The 21931-nt window shown below is 40.6% G+C and overlaps 1 protein-coding gene across 5 annotated transcripts in view; it reads left to right on the top strand.

Moving 5' to 3' along the window:
- The window catches only part of TMTC1 (transmembrane O-mannosyltransferase targeting cadherins 1), a 285978-nt gene that overhangs the window by 31419 nt on the left and 232628 nt on the right, over positions 1-21931 (top strand). For 4 of the 5 annotated variants that reach the window (XM_077953180.1, XM_001101625.5, XM_015151352.3 and 1 more), the window contains exon 5: positions 2765-2971. The exons of the other annotated variant lie outside the window; for it this stretch is intronic. In XM_077953180.1, the coding sequence (XP_077809306.1) occupies positions 2765-2971 (207 nt within the window). The remainder of the gene's footprint in view (positions 1-2764; positions 2972-21931) is intronic. 5 annotated transcript variants of the gene reach the window in all.

Here is a 21931-nt window from a genome sequence, read left to right as displayed (position 1 = left end):
AGAGGCCCTTCCTTTGGTCTATATGAGGATGCCTTTCCTCCATATCCTCTGACCGGTGGGAGTAATTGCATTGCCCAACTTACTTTTTAGGGACAACCTGTAAACCCTTTTTCCACTTTCTTCTTGTGTCTACCTTGTCTCAACCTCCTAACTTCTTTCTGCTATGCCTCACTGACAGCAAAAAGATAAGACAGCTGACTGAAGACGCACTGTCTCACGTGGTCCAGTCCAGAGCTATTTTACTGTTGTCATGAAAGTCATGTCTTTGCTGATCTTGGGACTCTCCAGGCCACTGGTTCCGACACCTCTTTCTTTCTTCTTCATGTAGTAACTATTGAGCCAGGCCTTTTTCAAAAGGGATAATTGTCTCTTTCCTTTCTTTACCTTCATCATACTAAATGGCTAGAAATTCTTTGGGAGAAATAATACTGCTGATACAAGTCCCACAGCTCCGTCTGGGTCTTTTTTGTTTTGTTTTGTTTTGTTTTAAGAAACTTCTAGGCTGGGCGCGGTGGCTCACGCCTGTAATCCCAGCACTTTAGAAGGCCAAGGCGGGCAGATCACAAGGACAGAAGATCGAGACCATCCTGGTCAACATGGTAAAACCCTGTCTCCATTAAAAATACAAAAATTAGCTGGGTATGGTGGCACGTGCCTGTAACCCCAGCTACTCAGGAGGTTGAGGCAGGAGAATCGCTTGAACCAGGGAGTTGGACATTGCAGTGAGCTGAGTTTGCGCCACTGCACTCCAGCCTGGTGACAGAGTGAGACTCTGTCTCCAAAAAAAAAAAAAAAAAAAAAAAATAGCTTTCATATCCAGCAGTGCAGCCTAAGTGGAGGCATTCATTCTTTTCTTCATGCTTTTATCCACCCATTCAACACATACTCATTCTGCCTAACCAAGAGCAAGACAAATACGGTTCCATCCTGCAAAGAGCATATAAGTTGGTGGAGACAGACATTATGTAAATAATTCGATGAGTGATTGATTACAGTTATAAAAAGTGGTAGGAAGGAACCAAAGGCTGTAACATGGAGACCTGGCCAAAAATGGTTAATATCACCCAAGGGTTGGCCCTGTGCTGGCACTGTGCCATGTCACTTCCTTGCAACAGTCTTTATCCTCATTTTACAAAGGAGAAAACAGAGGCACAGAAAGGATCCTCCCCACAGTCAGCCAGCCCAAGTCCAGCCAGGATTTGGACCCATGTCCATGTGGCTCCAGATTCACAGGGTTGGCCGGGAGCACCATTGCCTCCAGGGAAGAACATATGACAGGGACTCAGGAGACCTCACAGGACATCTGCTGCTCAGGCATTATGAGAGTTACCCAACTCAGAGGTTCTGAATATCTGGGGAGTCGTGGACTCTTGAGAATTTCACAAAGTTGTGTCCCCAGAGGAATGCACATATACACAGAGTTTTACACAAGCACCTAGAGGTCTACTCCCCAGTCCCTACTTTATCTGCTGATTTTGAATAAACATCTCGGCACTAGGTGGTTCTTGAGATCTTTCGCTGTATGATTCAGGAAGCAGGAAAGAAACAGTAATAGAAACAAAATGTTGCAAGTACTTTCCTACAAGTGCAATTTATTCCTAAATTTTAAGATTGGCACACATGGATGGAATGAGATTTCTTCTATTTGACATCATCTTTAGGAGGAAAGATTTTCAGTGAAAGATCAGCTCCTGAAAGTTATCTTTCTTTTGTAAAAATTCAAGATATAATTCCCAACATGTAGAAAATAACGTTCACTGTCCACAGTCCTTATCCTCTCTCTCCAGAGGGAATCACAATCCCAAATTTGACATTTTTCATTTCCATGATTGTTTCTAGGACTTTACTTCATATACACACATACCAGTGAATAGAAAAGTATTGTTTTTACATATTTTCAAACTTTGCATAAATGCTATCACTTACTTTTTTTTTCATTTACCATTGGGCTTTTGAGATATATCAATGTTGATATATGTAGCTATATTTCTTTTATCTTAACTGCTGTATAGTATTTAATTATCGTTATCCATTTTTCTGGATTTGGAATTTAGGTTAGTTCCACATTTTTGCTGTTATAAACTATGCTGCAGTGAAATCTCTGTGCATATATTCTTGTGCAAATACATGAAGCTTTCTTCCAGGCATAGCCGTGGAAGTGTAGTTGCTGGGCAAAGGATAGATGCACGTTGACTGCATTACATCCCGAGACATTGCTCCTGAAATGGTTCTAGCAGGAATGAGAATCCTCTTTGTTTCACTTTCTGACCATCCCTTGGTAGTATCAGATGTTTATTTTTGTCCATCTAGTGGTTATGAATTATATCTCAGAGAATTCACAATAGAAAAAATGTAATTAAAAATTGGATGGTTCAGCTATGAGCAATATCTTACAAGAATATAATAATGTAAATCCTTAATACCACTTCAACCAAATATTCTGAGACAAAACCTGTTTGGAGGGTAAGGGGTGAAGAAATGTGTGTGTGTGTGTGTGTGTGTGTGTGTGTATGGGTGGGTGGGTGGCCATCTAACAAAGACTGAGTTACAGTGTTCTATAGTAAGTCAATATGATAAGTTCTAAAATTGTAATTATGTTGTTTTAATAATATGGCAGTAAATATCAGGAACACAAGAGCTAAAGACTTGAGAATGGTTGTTTCCAGGAAGCAAGACTTGTGGGTGGGGCAAGATACTGCTATTGGTTGTTGCAAGCCTTGTCATTCTGGTTGACTTTGTTTTCCCTCAATTCCATGCACAACAGGAGCAATGGGGCCCTCTGTCCATGCAGCCCACAGCAGCCCGGGAGCCCCCAGCCCTCCTCACTGCCAGGCCATCCTCACCGGGAGAATGGGAAGCAGCAGCGGTTCCCTCACAAAGGAGCTTGGGGTGGCTGCCACTCTCCACTGCCACCAGAACCCAAGAGCAGTGGATTCCCAGTGTCCCCACGAGCTGTGTGGTCCATGATGAGGTACTGGGCTGGGTTTCTTGGTCCCTGCATGTTTTCAATGTCCAGCATCACCTAGTGCAGCCTGGGATACCTAGGGAAGTGAAGCACTGAGTCAGCACACTGTGACCTCCCTCTCTTCATGCTTTCCTCGTTACCCCCTTCTTTCTGTCCCCATTTCTCTCCCTTCCTCCCCTGTATTACAATGGATAAGAAAGGAGGAGTTAGAGGAAGCAAGTGGAAGCCCTGCTGCCTGCCTGTGATGAGGTGTGGGTCTGTGCAGCCTCAGACTTCAGAAGATGGGCGCCCTCCGTTTCCTGGGGGAGAACGTTCTCCCTCCCCTTCTCCTGCCTCTGTCTGCTCTTTGTGTTTGATCTGAATTTATTGCAGTCCAAATATGAGAGGAAACCCAGAGGACTCTTCCTTTCTGAAATGTTTTTGAAGATGTATGAAAATCTTTACAGCATTTGACTGTCTTTCTTTTCTTCTTCTTTTTAAAAATATTTTGACCTAGCCTTGAAAATTAGTATGGATTTATCAGCACAGGTGTTGCTCACTAAATTAGGTTGTCTCTAAAATATCTCAGGCCACGGGCAAGTCAGAATATAACAGATATATGTTAAAAGATAAACTTAGGCACATTCAAAAGCTAAAGAGTTTATTTGAGCAGAAAGTGATGAATGAATTGGGCAGCTCCAGACTGCGGGTGGTTTGGGGCTCCCCTGCTGGGGCAGGGTGTGGGGAAGCTTTTATAGGGCAAATGCAGAAACAGAGCAAAGGAAATATTTGATTGGTTAAAGGGGAGTAGTAGCCCTATGTGGATCATTCCAGTGGAAAGTCCCTAGTTAGAGGTTAGTTGGTGGTTAAGCTTGGTTTCATTTTACCATTTACACTGAGTTAGGTTTCTCTGCTGATGTAGGGATGCAGGGTGCCGGAGTCACCTTAGCCTAATGACCTCAAATTATTTTAACATGTGGAAATTCCATTCATAGGATTAGCACTTTACCACTTCAGATTGCTGTTGTTACTCTTCTGTGTAGTCCCTTAAAACTCCCTCTTTCTGCAGTCTTTGTTTCCAATTATTCTTGCCTTTGCCTGTGTTTGTTTTTTTATCTTGCCCCATTCATTCATTCTTTTGTTCATTCATCAATAAATATCTGTTGAGTGGCTGACAAGTGCATGTTCCAGGCACCAGGAGTGTCCTGGTAAATAAGAAAGACAAGGTCCTTGCTCTTGTATAGCTTTCCTTCTAGTAGAGGAAGGTAGACAAAAAGTAATCAACACTGAATGAACAATGGGAGTGCTAAGAAGAGAGTAAGGCAGGATGTGATGGGAGCGATGCCTTAGCCTGGGGGCATTTAGGTTGGTTGGCCAGGGAAGGCTTCTGAATCCTCCTGAATGAGGAGAGGAGCCAGTGAATATGTGCAAGGATCTGGCAGAGGGTTCCAAGCTTGACGGTCATGAGCAAATTGGGAGGAAAAGCGGTGAGGGCAGGGAGGGGGCAGGGCACAGGTGAAGGGCTGTGCTGGCTGTGGAAGCAGGTTTGGATTTTATTCTGGGGGAATGGGAAGATGCTGGAGTATTTTTGTTTTTATTTTTATTTTTTTAAGTATAGACAGATATGATTACATTTCTTTTAAAAACATTCCCTCTTGTCTCTTAGTGGTGCAGGCTGTTGGGGACAATCATGAAGGAGGGAAAAGGGTTAGGAGGCTTTCACACAAGCTGAGTGAGGGAAAAGGGGTCTTAGCTGAGGAGTCATGGAAACTGCAATGAAGAGATGAGGTGGATTTGAGATACATTTCTGATACAGCCCCAACAGGACTCGCTAATGTTTGTGATTACGGGGAGAGGGAAAGGAAGGAAACAAGGATTTCCAAGTTTCTGGCTTAACCAGGTGGGTGGATGGTGGCATTAGTTATTAAGTGGAAAAATTAGGGGAGTAATAGGTTTTCCGGTGGTTAGGGAGAGAATAAAATCACAGTAATGCATGAAATTCCCGAGGAAAAGGGAAGAGAAATAAAGGGTTAAAACATTGAGAAAATCTTGACATTTTTGTTGAGGGCCATGGAGGAAAAGAAGGTGAAACAATTGGGGAAATTGTGAATTTTTTAAATGGAGGCTAAAGAGTGGAGGAAAATGAGTACAGAGATCACTGGAGATGTTCAAGGTGGGACAGAAGCTAGGCTGCCATGTGGCTATGAACTCGGTTAGGGCAGGTTCATGCCAGGGTGTCTCACAGATGTGTTGCCAGCTCCTGTCACAGTGTCTGGCCAATAGCAGCTGCTTACATGTTTGTGACATGGATCAGTTGATGAGTGGATGATAAGGAAATGTTGGAAATTAAGCATAGATGGAACATTTTCAATAAATTTGCCAATGAAGAAATGGAGAAAAGGTTGTTAGTGGGAGAGAGGTTTGTTTTTCTTTTCAGACGTGTGTATGTGCGCACGCGCGCATGTGTGTGTGTGTGTGCGTGTGTGTGTGCGTGCGTGTGTGCGTGCGTGCGTGCGCGTGTGTGCGTGCGCGTGTGTGCGTGCGTGCGCATGTGTGTGTGCTCGCGCGCGTGCGTGTGTGTGTGTGTATTCTTAGATAACCTGTAGAGAGGAGAGATGAATCATGCTGGAGCAGAAAGGGTAGGATGAAATATGAATTCCTGTGGTGTGCTGCTAATTGTTTAATAACTGGCTCTCCAAAGAAAGGGACTCCTGATTTGTAGTGTTTGCTAATGTAAATACTCCCACTGTGGCTGATTTCAAACTATGAGTGTGACTTCACTGACCACAGAGTTGTGAGAGCTGTGTCATAGTCCACTGTGATGCCATGTTTCTACCAGACAGATGCAATAGACATAAATAACCTCCAAAGCATAGATAATAGCAAAGTGAAGCAAAAGCCAACTCAAGAGTAATGAGCTTTGAATATTTAGTACCTTGTTTAAAATATGACATATTTAATTTTAAGTTTATTTACTTTAATTTTTAATAATGGCTGTTTTTTAAGTCAGTGACTTGTAAAATTCCTAAAAATTTAATAGTCAGCTCTTCCAAACCAGTGTCAGCCAGTTCCAGAGCACCGGTGAGAAGTTCCCTCAGGAGGGGGAAGAAAACTTTCTATTATCCAACTACTATGTACCAGAAAGTGGGCTAGCATGTCCCATATGTTATTCTATCTAACCACTGTGGTATCTCTTTTAGGGTAGATATTGTAACTCCCATTGCTATGAAGAAACTGAGGCTTAGAGGTTAAAAACCCTTGTCCAAGTTCACATAGTAAGTGGGAGGGTCAGGATTGGAACCCAGACTGTTTGACTCCTAAACTTGTGCTTTGACCATTTACTATGCTCTAAAGCCCAGAGTTCAGGGTGAGGGCTAAGCCTTGGGGAAGAGGCAGGGTGCTTGTATCATTTCTATGTGGAGCTGGCCTCTCCATTGAACTCTCAGCAGGTACAAAGATTCTTGCAGTCATCTCTGGTTCCACAAATGAGACACCTCTTGACTTGCTTCAGTATAGGGTATTGGTGCTAATACATTGAACTAGGTGACATGCTTTGTAGATGACTTTTTCTTTTTTTTTAACCTCAAGTAGCCGGCTATTTTAGAAAGAGTGATGATTGGAAAGCAGCAGACAGCACAGCTGGAATTGGGCAGGATTCTCACTAAGTTAATGTGTTTGTGGGCCTGGACCATCTTCCCCCCGTGGAAAGTTGTCATATATCTTTTCTCTTTGGAAGAAAAAAAAAAAAAGATGTCATACATTTGAGTATAAATTTGATTACTGTTACAATTACTTTTGAAAACTGTGCTTGTACTTTTGTCAGAAGGTGATCAGGTAAAGCAAATAAAAGTTGGAAGAGGCAACATTATCATCGTTCTTAACATCTCTGACTCTGCAGACAGACCGTTTAAATCATGGCTCTATCACTTACTTGATCCTGGACAAGTTATTTAATCTCTATGAGCCTCAGTTTTCTCATCTCTCAAAGGGGGAAATGCTGGTTATCAGGACTAAAAGCATTTGTACATGTATAACCATGTAGTTGGTGCCTGGCATACCATGGCCACTCAGCACATGGAAGCCAGCAGCGTCATTATTTGTTTAGTATTCTGAATATTGTTTTCCCCATATGGGTTTCTGAGCACCAGAATGCATTATGAAAATGCTGAACCTGCAATATACAGGCAAGGAATGAGTGTGTGTGGATTTTTGTTGTTGTTCAACTTCAAAACTATTAGGACATAGTTGTATTGAATGCATTGGTATGAGGTTGACAAGATTGGGCTAAATGTTATCAGGCAAAATATTGTTTTCAGAAGTTATCCAATACAGGGAAAAATCTAAGCCCAGGAAAAAATCCTACTGCAGGTCATTAATTTAGTTCGCCTATTTTTATGTGGCTTACTGATTGACTTATGGGTAGAAAGTATAATGCAAAGCCTAGAGTTGAGAGTACCTACTCTAGAATCAGATTACATTTTAGTTGATGCTTCTTTTACTGAATTATTCCATGGGAAATGAGAAATGTTTTGTGTGTAAACACCTGCCAGCATCTTAAATACATCAAATTTGTGCACACATGGAAACACTTTCCCTTTCACATTAGAAAGCCCAGTGAATTCTAAATGAAATCTTACCTTCATTCCATATATATCAAGTATGTACACACCTATATATGTATAGTCATTCTTCATATATACTTGATTGGTTTCATATTTAAATGACAATGACCACAGTAGGCACTGAAGACAGTTCTTGGCTCAATAAATTCTGGGACATTTCCTCTTTCCTCTGCTACCCTTCAGGGTATGTTATGGATCATTTATTCATTCAATACTGTTTACTGAGCACCTACTATGTGTCAGGCGCTATTTTTGGTTCTGGAAATATGGCAGTGAAATAAACAAAGCCCTATCCTTATGAAACTTTATGGGATAATGATCATGATATTTCTACATAAAATGAACTCCTTTTCTACTTTTGTGGGTAAGATAATGGTTAGATTTTCATTTCAGTGGCTCTTAAAAGTTTTTTCCTGTAAATACCTTGCACATAGGTGTACAAATAAAAAACAAAACAAGTTTAAGACTAGAGAACAGTCTGGCACTAAAGTGAATTATAAGGTAATTAAATTCAAGGGACATAGGGAGACATAAATATTTTGACCTTCAATGATAAAATGGGTAACTGATCTTTTAAGTGTCATTTTTATGTTTTATTGCTGTAGACCTTATATCACACTTTTTCCCCAAAGTAAGAAATGCTGTGCAAATTAAACTCCTGAGGTAAGCTTTTGAACTTTTATGTCACACATATGATTCTATGAGTAGGGAAAACGTGTTCCAGATTATTAACAGTCTCATACCATCTTTGAGAGAAACTTAGTGAGCTAGTAATATGAGATTTGCAGGTGACAGAACAAATCTGTGTTGAAAGCCTGTATTATTGATGAATAATAACTGAGTTCTCTTTCTCCCCTTTATACATCATATTCACTGATTGATCTCAGATGAGTCATTTTCAGTCTCATTCAGCTGCTGCTTTCAAAAACGAAATGACTGAGTAAGAGGTGTAGAGTTAACTAATGGGCCCACACAGAAAATACATGTAACAGTTAAAAGTGAAGTTTGTAGGTTCGTATTTATTTAATAAATCCCACATCCCTCATTTTAAAATCTCTTAAAATATAAACCTCAGTGATGCATGTTAAAAACACAAACCACCTCGTGGAAGCAGATATGAACCAAGATCTTACTGTAAAGGGTTGTTGCAAATTTTTAATTGCTGCTAATAGCTTTTTCCTCGCTTCCCTTGCGTTGTGTATAAATAAGCTGGTCCACATTTCTCTATGGAATTCTCTCTTCAATGGCATGCATAGTTAAGTCTTCAGATGTAGTTTTTAGGTGACTGTATTCAGATCACTGTGAGTTATTTTCAGGAGGTAGGAGCACGATGGTGGCAGACCCAAGAAAGCAATAACTTTTAGGCTGAACTATATAATGACACTGACCAAACTAACCAGTATAATTAAAGTTATGTATTGTTAAACAACTTTAAAACTGTTTATACTCAGGGTCCTATCATTCAGACACAATACCCAAATTATATCCTTCCTAATTTTTGTCCATATGCATCCCTGAGTTTTTTCCCTTCTTCAGTTTCTTTCTTTCTTTCTTTCTTTTTTTTTTATTATGGAGTCTTACTCTGTTGCCCAGGTTGGAGTACAGTGACATTATCTCAACTCACTGCAACCTCTGCCTCCCGGGTTCAAGCGATTCTCCTGCCTCAGCCTCCCAAGTAGTTGGGATTACAGGTGTGCTACCCCAGTTATTATTCATCAATAATAGAGGCTTTCAACAGAGATTTGTTCTGTCACCTGCAAATCTCATATCACTACGTCACTAGGTTTCTCTCAAAGATGGTATGAGGCTGTTAATAATCTGGAACATGCCCAGCTAATTTTTGTATTTTTAGTAGAGACAGGGTTTCACCATGTTGACCAGGTTGGTCTTGAACTCTTGACCTCAGGTGATCTGCCCGCCTTGGCCTCCCAAAGTGCTGGAATTATAGTCGTGAGTCACTGCTGTAATCATGAGTCATGAGTCACTGCTGTAATTCACTGCTGTAGTGAATTGACCATAGTTTTTGCTAAGACCCTGTGTCCTTTGGTGTTTCGCGACTACCAGCACACTGAGTGAACGTTAAGGCACTGCAGAAAGGAGGTGGTTGATTACTGCAGGCAAATGACCTCCTGTAGAGAAGGAAATAGTTTATTGAGAAGGGTAAATGAATGGTGGTATTTTGCTCTAGGTATGACAGAAATGATGGGAAATGTATTTTTAAAAAATAAAAATTTAAAGTTGGGCACTGTGGCTCACACCTGTAACTCTTTGGGAGGCTCACTTTGGGAGGCTCACTTTGGGAGGCTGAGGTGGGAGGATCAATTAAGCGAAAGAGTTTGTGGCTGTAGTGAGCCATGATCATGCCACTACACTCCAACCTGGATGACAGAGCAGGACCCTGCCTCTAAAAAGAAAAAAGAAAAATTAAGTACAAAACTTATTTTCAAAAATAAACTGTGTCAGTTAGTGTTAAAAGACTTCTTATTTATGAACTGTGTTTATTGGAATAGTGTCATTACTGTGCCTTTAATGTTCTTCGGTGGGTTATTTACTCAAGCTGGTTTCCTAGGTCTCATTAAAGTAGCTTTTCTTAAATATAGAACTTGCCAGAAAAGTGTTTTCTTTGGTGGCTAGAGAATTTGAAGAGAGATTTTTGTTTCTTCTATTACTGTTTCTTAGCCATTAATTGAGAGGGATCTTATCCCTTCTTAACCAGACCCAAAGTATGTGGTAAAGCAGGAACTACCTTTATAAGCTCATCAGAAAGCTTACTGGAACTCCACATGGTTCCTGAACTGAGCTCAGCACTAAAGTAGATCATTTCAATAAAGTGCTTGTTGGCTTCATTCAGAAGTTAGCACTAAAAGCTTCTTCTAAATAAATCACATGCTAAGGAGGCAAAAATTCCTTTTAATTTATGGGTAGCAGTTGATAGTTTCTAACTGCTGACAGTCCCTGGTTCATTCTGCTTCATCTTGATTGGGTTCTTGGCAATATTTGATCCCCTGTGAATTTCAATCAGTGGATGATAAGTTCTTTGCTTTCTCAGTGTAGAGTAATCAAGCTTAGGCATCTGCCTTCCAACTGGATGCACAGGGACATATGTTGAAAGAGAACATAGGCATTTCTGGTTTGGCTTGCAGTTCCATCACTGTCACAATAGTCTGTTGAAAGAGGATCTCGGGTCTCATGGCTTTCTGTCAGCTCAGCAGACACCATATGGAATACTCAACCTCTGGCCTGTGTGAGTAAGAGATTGGCAGCTGACTTCAAGGCCACCAAACAGCTCTCTTCTTTTGCAGAACACAGCCAGTGCTCTTACGGTGCTGCAGGGAGTTAGCTGCTGATATCTTTGCCCTTTTAGTTAATGCTACTATCAACCAGTTTAATTTTTTTCTCTTTCTCTTTTTTAATGTAACCTATTGACAGGTTGTGGAGTGATTGTAATAAAAGCTGTATCAGTTCATCTTAACATTGTAAACACTCAGATGATATGTAAATATTTTTTTCTTGAGAACATTATTCTATGCCAGGTAATAGATCATTGTGGTTTCAGATAATTTGGTGGGCTTTCCAGGTTGCTGCTTGGAAAATTGTCTGGCACACGTTTTGATCTGGTACTATGTATTGTAGAGTTAATATGACAGAACCTTAAAGATATACATGCTTAAATGAAATTTTTTTAAAAAAAATTGAAGAGGTTTGGAAGGACATTTTATCCATCAGAAGAAAACCAGAATTTTAGAAGTGGAAATGTTTTGAAAATTCTCTTAAAATTCACAAGCAAGCATGATGATCATGATTTTCATCACGATCAACATTATGAGTACCACTGTAGCACTTCCCGATGGCCAGGAACCATACCTCAAATTTTACAGATGGCTTACAATTTTAATTCTTACAAAACCTATGAGGTTGGCAGTGTACATTACCAGTAAAGAACATGGACTCCTACCAAAGTGTCTGGGTTCCAATTCTGCCCCCACTGCTTCCAATTCTGCCCCCACTGCTTACCAGGCATATGATCTTTCACAGATTTCTTACATGCTTTGTGTCTCAGTTTCCTTGTGTATACCATGGCAGTAGTGATACTAATACCTATCCCATGAGATTATTGTGAAAAACAAATGAGGTAGGTATTACACGAAACAGCTTATGATAGCTCTTAATTGTGGGTTTTCATAAATGATAGTAGTAGGATTTAACTCCCCTCTCCCATGTTTATTTTATGAGAAAGCCAATGTGGAAGAATTACTATTTAGAAAGCTTTTCTTTTTACACCATTCACCCTTTCTTTGCTGTGTTAATGAAGGAAAGTTGTATAGTCTTTGTTTGACTTTATGGTATTTGGTTACTCTACTTCATTTTATGAGCTTACACTATTTTAGAGGGAAATAGATTATAAGAGAAAAACATTCATGTAACAATGATGGCCAGTCCATCAAAGTTTAAGACGATAATAGAATCCTTATGATAACACTTAATTCTTTTTTTTTTTTTTTGAGACGGAGTCTCACTCTGTTGCCCAAACTGGAGTGCAGTGGCCGGATCTCAGCTCACTGCAAGCTCCGCCTTTCGGGTTCATGCCATTCTCCTGCCTCAGCCTCCCGAGTAGCTGGGACTACAGGTGCCCGCCACCTCGCCCAGCTAATGTTTTGTATTTTTTAGTAGAGACGGGGTTTCACCGGGTTAGCCAGGATGGTCTCGATCTCCTGACCTTGTGATCCGCCCGTCTAACACTTAATTCTTAACTGATGAACGCCATCCTTGTTATGTCTCAAAAAGCACATTTAGAGTTATTCTTAGTTTCTGAGACTAACAGCTGACCTTTTTTAAATTAAAATTTTTTGATGTATTTTGAATGACTATCATCACTTTAATATTTAATAAACAAATCATTAGGTTGAAAAGCAAATAATAAAGACTTAATTTACTAGCTTTTTAGATAGATGACCTTATAGTCATATGGGAGGATGTGTTTCATTTTGTACATTTATGAATTTTTGATACTATTTATATTATTCAAACCATGATCTTTATAACTTTATATATAAGCTTGGAAGTGCATACTGATTTTGAAGTCACCCTAAGCTACAGTCTTCATGAGTGACCTGTCATTAAAGATTTGCCCTTAATGATTTAACCTATATAAGTATTGGTAAAGTCTTTAAAATAGAAGTATAGATTCTTAAGAGCTGAAGACAATTAACATATAAATAATTTGGAAAAATAAATAAATAATGCAATCAAACCCAAACAGCCAGCCAGAGTTGGATGGAAGGAAGGAATAATGTTTGTGTCTTTTGTTAAGAGCTAGACGTGCTCTAGGTAGCTAATCAGAAACCAATATATTTCAGTGTTTGAGTGGTAGAGCTTCTGGTTCCTGAGAGTTAAGTCTTTATCAGAGATTTTTTTTCATAGTTTTCGTTTGGCTTCCTTAAGTAATTTTTCTTTGTGACCGTGGAAGGAGTGATGATTCACACTGCAATTATGATGAAAAAAAGCCTTGATTTTAAAAAGTGATCTCTTTCATTATAAAACTTCAGTTTGGCTTGTCATGCAGAGTCAGGGAGAGGTTGTGCATTTATCCCAATACAATTTGTTTTTCTCTTCTTTGTAACTCCCAAGGTTATAAGGGTAAACCATTCAGATAAGTCGAAATTGGGTGCCAATCTCCAGACATTTCTAAGCAGGAAATGTAGACGTGATCATGGTTGATGACTAAGAGAACAGAATGTCTTGAGCATTAAAACCCTTTTCATTGTCCCTCATTGCTGTTTTTGAAAAACCTGAACAATGGAGAGTCACTGATTAGGTTTTGTCTGTGTGTTTTTTTTTTTTTTAGAGAACAGCTATTTCTCAGGTTGTGCTAGAGACAAAGAAATGAGAGATAGCACAGGATAGTGCAAGAAGCCTGGCTAGTGAATTCTACTCGGATTCTGATTAGCGATGTCCCTTGGGCCAATTACTTTAGCTCCCTAGATCTTGGTTTTTCTTATCCATGAAGTGACACAAGAGAGACAAGCTGGTTGGCCTCATGTCATTTGATACTCTCTGGAAAGTCTATTATCTTCAAACTCTTAAGAACTGTATGGCCAGTTTTCCTCTTCTTTTTAAATGACCATACCATTGGCTTGTGTAGTTAGAAATTGTGTGAGAGTTAGAGGTTGACCCTAAAATGAGATACGATAATGAGAGACTCTTGTGACTACACAGACTTTGGAGGAAATTTTGCCAGTGGTCATTGTCATTTTTCTCTTTTCCTTTTCCATTGTTAATTTTTGGCATTTGGAACTTAGCTCAAATGGAATGATGGAAAATGTCAGTATTTTAAAAAGATTAAGTTTTGTGTTATATGTATTTTGTCTTCAATAATCATAATGTACTAATGTTGTGCGCTGGAAAATTGATTTTTAAAAGGTGGTTCTGTGATATATTTAATAAACATTTATTAAAAACTTACTGTATATACAAATGTCTTAGGGATCATTTGCCTGTGAGAGCAAAACTTTAAAAAGTTTGTTTAAACAATTTGCAGTATTTGTTAGAAAAATACACTAGAATCTAACAACACTTGAGGACACGTATTAAACATGGTTTCTGGACACAGGAACTGGCAAGGTCAAAACATTTACATTTGTGCCCCTCTGGGGTTTCATAGTATCTCTATCACTTTTTAAAAAATTAATATTGTTTTCCTTTTTCCTTCTTTGTAAAGACTGACTTGGGCCAGGTCTGGTGGCTCATGCATATAATCCTAGCACCATGGAGGGCCGAGGTAAGATCACTTGATCCTCGGAGCTCAAGGCCTGGCAACATAGGGAGACCCTGTATTAGTCAGGGTTCTCTTAGAGGAACAGAACTAATAGGAGATATATATATATATATAAAGGGGAGCTTATTAAGTATTAACTTGCACGATCACAAGGTCCCACAATAGGCTGTCTGCAAGCTGAGGAGCAAGGAGAGCCAGTCTGAGTCCCCAGACTGAAGAGCTTGGAGTCTGATGTTTGAGGGCAGGAAGCATCCAGCATGGGAGAAAGATATATAGGCTGAGAGGCCAGGCTTGTCTCTCTTTTTCGTGTTTTTCTGCCTGCTTTATATTTACTGGAAACTGAATAGATTGTGCCCACAGATTAAGGGTGGATCTGCCTTTCCCCCACCCACACAGACACACCCGGGATTAATACTTTGTATCTTTCAATCCAATCAAGTTGACACTCAGTATTAACCATCACAGACCCCATCTCTTCAAAAATTTTTTAAAAATGAGCTAGTGGCACACACCTGTGGCTTAAGCCACTTGGGAGGCTGGGGCAGGAGGATCACTTGGGTCCAGGAGTTCCTGGCTAGAGTAAGCTGTGATGACACCACTGCACTTCAGCCTGGGCCACACTGTGAGACCTCATCACTTTAAAATCAATAGCGAAAGAAATATGGGGGCTGGGCGCGGTGGCTCACGCCTGTAATCACAGCACTTTGGGAGGCTGAGGCAGGTGGATCATGAGGTCAAGAGTTCAAGACCAGCCTGGCCAACATGGTGAAACTCTGTCTCTACTAAGAATACAAAAATTAGCTGAGTGTGGTGGCACGTGCCTGTAACCCTAGCTGATCGGGAGGCTGAGGCATGAGAATCTCTTGAACCTGAGAGGCGAATGTTGCAGTGAGCTGAGAGCATGCCACTGCACTCCAGCCTGGGCAACAGAGCAAGACTCCATCTCAGGAAAAAAAAAAAAAAAAAGATGGACTTTTTAAAATTTGATGTGTGCAGGACCGCCTCAGTGCTAGTTTCATACAGCCTCTCTGTTCAATTCTCTATGAGAGATAGACTAGAATTACTGTGCCCCAATTCAAAATTTTCAAAAAAATGACTGGTTGGCCCAGCACAGATTAGCTTACATCTTGGTGGGGAAGTCATACAAAGATAAATTTCACTGAGGATGGCAGGTACAATGCTAGAAGTATGTACACAGAATTATGGGCTCACAGGAGAGGTGACCTTAACCAGCTTGAGAAGTTTGGCTCAAACTCAGTCTTAACAGATGAGACAATGATAGTCTCTCCAGGCAGAAAGCATAGCTTGGGCAGAGACACGGACGTGTGCAACTGCAGAATGCCTCTGTGTGTGTGTGCGTGTGTGTGTACATGAACACGTGCAACTATGAGCCGCTCAGGCGTGAGCAGTGGGAGATGAGGTTGGGAAGGGTAGGCAGGAGTCCTGTCATGGAGGAACTTGGGAGTGAAGTCAGGGGACTTTGGCCCCTGCAGATGAAGGTTAACAGGGCAGTGGCATGCTCATCTGAATTAGATTTCTGATTTGGAAAGTCTGATCATGAGGCCTGATGGAACATATGATTTAAGTGTGAAGAAGAGAAAATTCAAAGCATTTGATATTGTTATATTTTTGAGAATGATAAAATGATATTTCTGAGATTTTTATCATAATTGAATCCTGCATATTTGTGAAAGCTCAGTATGTTGTTTGTTGAGGCTGTCTCATATACAAATTTCTTTACCCAGTTTTATAGTTTTGTAGAGTGTTCACATTTAAGAAAAGGTAACAGGAACCTTGTGGGCGCATTTGTTTTCTTAGCCCATGAGAAAGGGAAACTGTGTCAGGTATCCATGCCGGTTAATTGGCTTGAGCCTTCTCAATTGATGATTGTCTTCTAAAGAACAGAAAATAATGGAAACTTCACCGGGTTGAGAATCCATTTCTGTTATTCATTCGTTTGCTGAGTTTGTCATTTTTATTTCCGGTTTCTGACTAAAATCATCATTTTTTCTTATGTGTGTTGTGTCCAAGCAGCTGTTGTATTTTGTACTAGAGCAGATAATTGCTTTTCTTCTTGGCAAAGAAAATGAGCAGATGTGAAGTAAATATCTTTTTCTGGCTTGATCAGTTGGAAGCTCTGCAACCTAATATTGACTGCATTTTCCTAAGTCATGTAGCAAGTGCAGCTCAATGTCACACTATAGCTCTTAACTGCCAGGCATTCACTTTGGCCAAGATAAATTCTGATCAACTCTGTATGTCAGACTCTTAGTTTTAGAGCTTGAATAGTAAGAAACAAAGTTTGGTATCTGCATAAGGAAAATAGTATGTTGACTAGAATGGCCCTGTTGATTCTATTTTCATCAAAAAATGATTTTAGAATTTCCTTACTTGTTTACATTTAACAATAACGAAGCTGAGGCATGCTCAGGGATTAGGTACATGGATTCCAGCTGGAGTCACATAAAATGAGTTTAAGTCCAAGATTTTTCATTTAGTGGCAGTAAAAAGTTGAATTAACTGATTTCCAGATCTATAAAATAAGAATAATTAGTAATAATTATTGTAAATGATGTGACATACGTGAAGACTGTTGCATGGGGCCCAGTACAACACAAGCCCCCAACTGGCACTTACTATTGTACCCTAATCTGAAGATAGGCAGTCTTTCTACAGTTGGAGAAGAAAGGGGGTGGATAATAAATTGCCTGTTTGCTCATCTGTGGTGCTACTTTTCAGTGTCTTGCAAGATTGGCTTCATTATTCGTGATCTCTTTCCCACTGGAAAGGAAAAGGGAGCCCCTATGGAATGCCTATTATAAGCCAGGAGGTAAACAGCATTCAACTCATTAACTGTCACCATGCCCTTGGGAAGTAGGTCTTCCTACATGTGGAAGGCAAGGCTGGGGGAGCTCATATCATTTGCTCAGCGGGACACAGCTGGAGAGTGGAAGACCCAGGATGTGAACCCACATCCCTTTGATTCCACTATCTAGGCTGCCCCAAGCTGTAGAGGTCAAGCCCTTACAGTGTTTTCTGGAGACATTTAGGAGCAACTTCTAGAAAGAACTGATGGGAAAAGCAGAAGTCTCCTGGGATCAGGAATCTGTTTCCCCTTTTCCCTGAGTGGCTTCCCCCCACCTCCCCGCCACCGCCCCCCCCCTTTTTTTTTTTTTTTTTTTTTTTTTTTTTTTGACGGAGTTTCGCTCTTGTTGCCCAGGCTGGAGTGCAATGGCACGATCTCGGCTCACAGCAACCCCCGCCTCCCAGGTTCAAGCGATTCTCCTGCCTCAGCCTCCTGAGTAGCTGGGATTATAAGCATGTGCCACCACGCCTGGCTAATTTTGTGTTTTTAGTAGAGACGAGGTTTCTCCATATTGGTCCGGCTGACATCAGGTGATCCGCCTGCCTCGGCCTCCCAAAGAGCTGAGATTACAGGCGTGAGCCACCGCGCCCGGCCACCCCTGTTTTGCATGTTGCGTGCTGCTGCTCTGCCTGGCTCTGCGCCATGGCAAGATCCTGTTGGAGAGAAATAGGATGTCTCTGTTCAGAGCACCCGGCTCAGCACTTTTCAGAAAGTCATTCTTCACCTTAGAGTGAAGTCATTCTTCACCTTAAAGTGAAATGTCGGGTGCGACGTGTCACGTTTCATCCGTAAGCAGTCTTTAAATATTAAAAAGCTCTCTGACGCAGCAGTGAACTAGCTGTTGCGGGATAGAGGCAATCCTGGGCTCCTGATTATTCTGTCTGCTGAGTGTTATGTTGGATGGTTGTGCTGCTCTTCAGTGGAACTACTTTACGTGTGGCATTTCTGAGACATGGATTGTGTGTGTATGTGTGTATCTGGTTAAGAATCACTTTGTGGACATTTCAAAGTTATTGCATCTTCGTGCAAGCCTTTGCTGTGGGCATGCCAGCACAGGGTTGCACGTAGTCTTGGTGGCACACTAGTGAGTCACTAGGTTTTTATTTTTGTTTTTTAAGAGAGAGAATTTAGGCCCGGCATGGTGGCTCACGCCTGTAATCCCAGCACTTTGGGAGGCTGAGGCAGGCAGATCACGAGGTCAGGAGTTTGAGACCGGCCTGGCCAACATGGTGAAACCCTGTGTCTACTAAAAATACAAACATTAGCCAGGCGTGGTGGCACGCACCTGTAATCCCCCCTACTCAGGAGGCTGAGGCAGGAGAATCACTTGAATCTGGGAGAGGAGGTTGCAGTGAGCCGAGATCGCGCCGCTGCATTCCAGCCTGGGTGACTGAGCAAGACTCCATCTCAAAAAAAGAGAGAGAATTTAAGTAAGGAAAAGGTTGCTTTTCTTTATTTCTCCTTTTTTTAGTTCTGAAGAAATTTAAATTATTCAGGGGAGTATGAAAAAATAATGTGATAAACATCCATATTCTTATTGAGTCATACTTTTTTCTGTTTTTTTTTTTTTTTTTTTTTTGACTTTACCTAAGGAGTGAAACTGTACTGGTGGAGCTCAAGTCAACCTTAACATAGCCTTTGGTCCCATTGCCTTTGCTGACTCCTCAGGGGCAATGCCTGTCCTGGGCTTTCTGCATATTGGCTGCTTTCTGAGGCCATAACCTTCTCATGTAAATTATGCTTCGCGCTTGGTTAATCTGGTCATACAGTTGATTTCCCCAGAGAAAATGGATTGGATGATCTATGTGGCCAGGAAGAAAATGTACCCACAGGAATCCTCAGGTGTCACCTTGTCTTAATCTCCTTAATCTACAGTTTGTAATAGACCCGAGAAGAATCTACGACTTTGAAATAACCCAGAGAGAACTACTTTTCAAAAGCCCCAAATTATGCAAGGCTGATTCAGTGATTTGTCTTTTTTGTTCGTACATTGTTTTCACCTGTGGCAACACCTGCTGCACAGTTGATGCTTAGCTGGAGGTAGGTGGATGTGGCTCTCCTGACCTCCTAGTTGGTCCTGAAACTGCATCTGCACCAACAGTGACTCTTAGCAATACCCATTGTACATTGTGAGGCTTTGAACTCAAGTTAAAAATGTAGTCGTCCTTCCGTGCCTGTCAACATCGATGCTAGAGTGTTTTATGAAGTGGCCCTGCTTCAGTGAGTATACTTTCACAAGAATTTATTAAACACCTATTACACGAGGAGGTAATAGTTCTCTTACTGTATATAATCCTGGATTCCAGTAAATAATTCTGCAGAATATATTGAGCATAATTAGTAATATAACTGACATTTATTGAGTGACTACTATATTTGCCTACTGTTTTAAGCACTTTACATAAATTAACTCACTTAATCCTTTTAACAACTCTATGCGCTTGGTGCCATTCTTACCCACATTTTGCAACTTCAGTAAGGGAGCCATGGGGAGGATAAGTAATTTGCCCTGGAAAAATGCAGCGAATAATGGAGAACCTGGAAATCAGGCCCCTGCAGCATGACTCCTGAGTCTTAATTCACTCTGTTTTTCCTCTGCAAGCAGAAAACTGGGTTTGATGGGAAATCTAATAACTTCAAAAAGTGATCGGGTTAAGGATGGTACCTACTTAAAGAATGCAGAGGATTCTGTGCCTTCTTGCTGGTCTCTATTCTGAGTGTGTGTTGCTGTTTTCTTCTATCATGGGCTTTACCTCTGCTCACCTGATCCAGGTTCAGCTTAGTTCTGGGGTTGAATGTGAACACGGTTGGCATATGATTAGTTGTTTAATGGTTAGATATTTTTAACTAGCCTAGAAGAAGGTAATGCGTGTAACAGAAGCCAGTTATTAGTGAGAAGCAGAGTTCACACACACAGATTCAGCAAGTTATGTTCTGACTATATTTATACAGAGTTAGAATAGACCCAGCAGTCCCAGGTAATCACTTTAATCAGTTGAAAGTGGCAATAGATGGTCTTAAAATCAAAGGATTCATGCCCCCTGGAAATACTGTAACAGCTTCTGTTCTAAAAAGGAAAAGAAGAAAACAAAAACTCCAAATAACCAATTACTGAAATTAAAGCAAAATTAAGTTATATTTTTGAAAAATCACTAGTGTGGCAGCCCAGTAGGAAAGGCATGAGAAATGTGGTATATTCTTAAAGTATTTTGCTCAGGTATTTTAAAAAATATGATTCTATATGTGGATCTATTTATGTCTATATATAGACATCCCCCGTTTGGTTTGTAGAACTGTAAAAATAACTTATGATTGTCTGGCTTATGGGCATAGGTTACCCACCTGCTTACTGTGGCAGTCCAAAGGCGGAGTGTGCCAAATGGTGGGATATGCAGGGAGAAAGACTGGTATCCTGGAAAGGGTCAGGAGTTCATCCGTATGAGGAGTTCTTGTGTCTGCTGTAACCCACTTGAAAAAATCAGAGCATGCCAGTTATTCTCCAGGTTAGTAAATGTGTGTGGCCTTTATTAGAGACAGGCAAACTCAGCAGCATGTTTCAGGAGAAATAAATTATCCCTGTGAAGAATTTGTACTTTCCTGGAAATTAAGAGACATGTGGAAATGTAAGAAGACAAAAGGCAGTATTGGATTAGGAAAAAGAGAATCATAGTTTAAGTAGATACCTTTTGTCTGCTCGGTGGGAAAGCAGTGTGCCAACATCTATTTTAGGACACATTCTGTGCCTGGGCAAAGTAAAAGAGAATGAGGATTATTGCACTATGAAAAGGCACAAAGACCTAAGCGGTAATATCAGAAGCAAGACATTTTCCCCAGTAAAGTCTTGGATGTAGGTCTTCAAAGAAAAACAGATAAACAACTTCAAATGCATGAATATGTTGTGGAAACTGCAATGAAAAAATAATGGTCTTGCATTATCAAAGCAAAGACATGGGAAGCTTAGCAAGTAAAACAATAAAATGAGCAGAGCAATACTGAAACAGGTGAAGAAAAGAGCATCATGTGTTGAGTTCGGAAAAATTATCGATGGCACAGAAATGGAGAGAAAGACTGATGAATGAATAGAGAAGTAGCTCATAAGAGATTCAAGCTCACACTGAGGCATAAAGCCAACCCGATTACAAATTTTGTCAGGTTGCAGCTAGGAGAGTGACAAGGCAGAATGTGTTCAGAAGATGGAAATTTTTATCAAAAGCTGTTAATTCTAGAAGGAATATTGGAGATAAGAGTGTGGTGAACAGCTGGCACTTTAGCCTGACTTTTGTAGCCTCCCTATGTCACTAAAATGGCTGTCAGCTATTTGGTGTTAGGTGTAAAAATAATGTGATAATAAGTAAACAACTTTTTAGAGGATATTAAATATTTCCCTTCATTACGGCTTTTATGTTAACCAAGGGCATTCTCATAGGTGATTAAGTTACATCAGGTAGGCCCTAGGCCTAGGCGTGACCCATGCAGTTACCCCCTCAGGATTCTGAGAACGTGGGAAAGGAGGACACAAAGGAGACTCTGTGGGGTCACACTGCCTCCTTCCGCCACGCACACCATCTGTGACTCAGCAAGTTACTTAACCTTTCTAGACCTCAGTTTCCTTATAGGCAAAATGAGACCAATGTAACATCTCTCTCATAGGATCGTTATGATGATTAAAGTAGGTAATGCCCGGGGCCTGACATCTCATGTTCCATATTTTAAATGGGAGAAAA

Source organism: Macaca mulatta, chromosome 11 (genome assembly GCF_049350105.2).
Source record: "Macaca mulatta isolate MMU2019108-1 chromosome 11, T2T-MMU8v2.0, whole genome shotgun sequence".
In the NCBI taxonomy this organism is placed as follows: domain Eukaryota; kingdom Metazoa; phylum Chordata; class Mammalia; order Primates; family Cercopithecidae; genus Macaca; species Macaca mulatta.
The sequence above is the reverse complement of the archived record's forward strand: the minus strand, read 5'-3'. Positions and strand labels throughout refer to the sequence as shown.